General features: G+C 32.1%; 1 protein-coding gene across 1 annotated transcript; it reads right to left on the bottom strand.

Annotated features, from left to right (window-relative positions):
- Positions 1–616: 616 nt before the first annotated feature.
- Positions 617–2465, bottom strand: GJE1 (gap junction protein epsilon 1). Its single transcript, XM_034669516.1, has 3 exons — positions 2427–2465; positions 1543–1725; positions 617–1012 (listed from the first exon to the last, which is right to left on the bottom strand). The coding sequence occupies exons 1-3, from the start codon at positions 2463–2465 to the stop codon at positions 617–619; spliced, it is 618 nt and encodes a 205-aa protein (XP_034525407.1).
- Between the last annotated feature and the right edge of the window lie 274 nt (positions 2466–2739).

The raw sequence follows: 2739 nt of genomic DNA, 5'->3' as shown, positions 1-2739 counted from the left end.
AAAAATGTTAAGAAAACAGTATAATATTAAAAATGTAATTACTCCATTTCTTTAAGTTAGTGATCAAACTGTAGAATGACTATTAATAATTAATTTACAACTTTTGTGCTTAACTAAGTTACATTTTATGTGAATGCAAATATAATTACACCCTCTAAGTTTAGCCAAAAGGCTTCAGTCTTTACTTTTAGGAGATCTGAATCCTAATGTGGTTATATGACTTTGGGCATATGTATTACCTCCCTGAGACTCAATTTTCCACTCTTTGTAAAAGAGATAATAAAAGTTTCTCTGGCTACAAAATACTGTGATTATTTAAGATGTTTTGTGTGAGAGAACTCTGTAAAAGTACTATTTAAAAAAAAGTTAATATTAGTTCTGTATATATTTTGTAGTGTGTGACAAAATTAAAGTAGAATGAAATGTTTGTTCGAGAACCTGCCTTAGAACTTAGTATAATATTTTATATCAGACATGAAGTTCAGACACACTGAGGTAAGTTTAAAGAACAGATATTTATTTATGTTTGAAATTGAGATACTCTCGGAATAAGACGAAATAAGTAAGAATGATTGAGAAAGAATTGTGGCATGACAATAGATAATTAGCCTTTTGGTCATTGCCCAATTAGGAAGCAAAATCTTCTAAATATGATCTCAAAAACTTCAGCAACACATAATACTACTGTAATCACTGTAAATGTATACATTGCAATAAGAAAAATGGTCTTCTCAAAGTGTTCTGGCACCATGCATTTTATAATAGTAAATTTTTCCCCAAGAGATCCAGCATCACACAGGTAGAGGGCTTTAACTTGGAAACCAAAGAGGTGAATCTGAAGCCAGAATGCTATCACCTCTAGACTAATTCTTAATAAAACAGAGAGGATATAAATCACAGTGTAGATAGGCTTTTGAAGAATGCATTCTTGATTGATGCTTTTACATGCAGCGTAAAGGTGGAAAATAGCTCCAGGAACCAGGACAATCACTAGTTGTAACGCCCAGAACACCTAAAGTATGTCAGAAATATCTTAGTCAAATCGGCCAACATGTTACCAAAAAGACACGAAAGAGACTGACTCTCAACAAAGGCAAATTTACTAATTCTAACTTTCATAAGTCTTATGAGCAATAAAAATAATATAATGAAGATAGTAACGTTGAGCATATTACTAAGATGTTTAAATTTTTAAATTGTGAATTGCAAAAATGTAGTCCTATTTTGCTATCATCACCTACCAATTACAAATAATAATGAGGTATTTTATTTTACTAGCTACCTAATTTCCATTTTCTAATTACAGGCCTAGAGTATAATTCTAACATCAATAGATAACAGAATTCTGGAGATGGAAGAAACTCTTGACCAACTCAAGTTAATTTACCTGAAATATACGGCCAGTTAGAAAACAAGTAATAATTCTAGAAAATAATACTTATTAGGGTATTCTTCATCTTATTATGACGTTATTTTACATTTAAAAAGAAAACAATTGTTATCGGGGTAGAGGAAGGTTTACGTGAACACAGAAAAACTTACTTGTGGAGTGATTGGCCTAAACTGATTGTAACAGAAGAGATTTATTTCTCTTTTGTCTGGATCACAACTGAAGTGCAAAGCCTCATTCCCATAGACCGCAAAGCCTAACACCCCAAGGAAGAACATTCTCACTGATCCAAAGAAAAGGGTGTGGAATTGACCGATCACGGTTGGAGGCTTCACCTGTTAATGGTTTTAGGAGAAAGAAATGTTTTGTAAACAAACATTAAAGAAGTACATTTGAAAGGATGTTTTCATCATCACATTTTAAAATATTTCAGATTCATGAGTTTTTGAAACAAGATATAACCTTAGACCTCATTAAGCCCAATGTAAATTCTGCATCATGAGCTTGCTCACTCACGCCTTTGCACTCTGAAAATATGAAATACAGCAGTCAAATAAGGACATGTTGCTAATCAAATGTATAATCTTGGAAATATTTAAAAAGCTCTGAATTCAATGACTCTCCCTCCTACCCCTGTAATTCTCTTTCAATAAAATCAAGAGAATCTTAGAATATCTAAGACCTCTTTTAGAAAATTAGATAACAAATCTAATATTAAACTCATTGGTATGCACACTATCTTAACAACCAAATGATGTTTATTTAATTGTCATTACAGCTTATTTTCCACTTCTTAATTATCAGATTGAGAAGAGAGTGAGCTACTTTTAAACACTAACAGCTAAAAGTACTCCCTGAATTATTCTAGTTATAGTTTTAAATTCAGAATATTCTAAATCATATAGTTGATATTTATATTATTCTCCATATATGTAGAGGTTCTTATTCATCAATACTTATGCAAATCAGGTTAAAATACAAGACAAGACTCAAACAACTGTTTTTTTGTTTGTTTGTTTGTTTGTATAATACTTACACATCCTTCATAGAAGTTTTTGATGTAATTTAGAGACATGTCTCAGAAGTTGTTAGCCTGGCATCCCTGTGGGTTAATTCTTGACCCACATTGCCACTTCGCTTCTGCCAGAATCAGACTCATATTCTCTCATGACTCTTACAGCCGAAAACACTTGTCACTGCAAATTTCTCTCCCCTCCTCCTTTTCTTTTCTTTTTTCTTTTTTTTTTTTTTCTGTAGATCTCTGGGGCCCCAGTCAACTTTCCTATCTCTGTCCCCAAACAAAACAAAACAAAAACAAAGAAAAGAAGAGGGCATGTGGTCAATGTAAT

Source organism: Ailuropoda melanoleuca, chromosome 10 (genome assembly GCF_002007445.2).
Source record: "Ailuropoda melanoleuca isolate Jingjing chromosome 10, ASM200744v2, whole genome shotgun sequence".
Taxonomy (NCBI): domain Eukaryota; kingdom Metazoa; phylum Chordata; class Mammalia; order Carnivora; family Ursidae; genus Ailuropoda; species Ailuropoda melanoleuca.
Note: the sequence above shows the minus strand (reverse complement) of the source record. Positions and strands in the feature narration are given on the sequence as shown.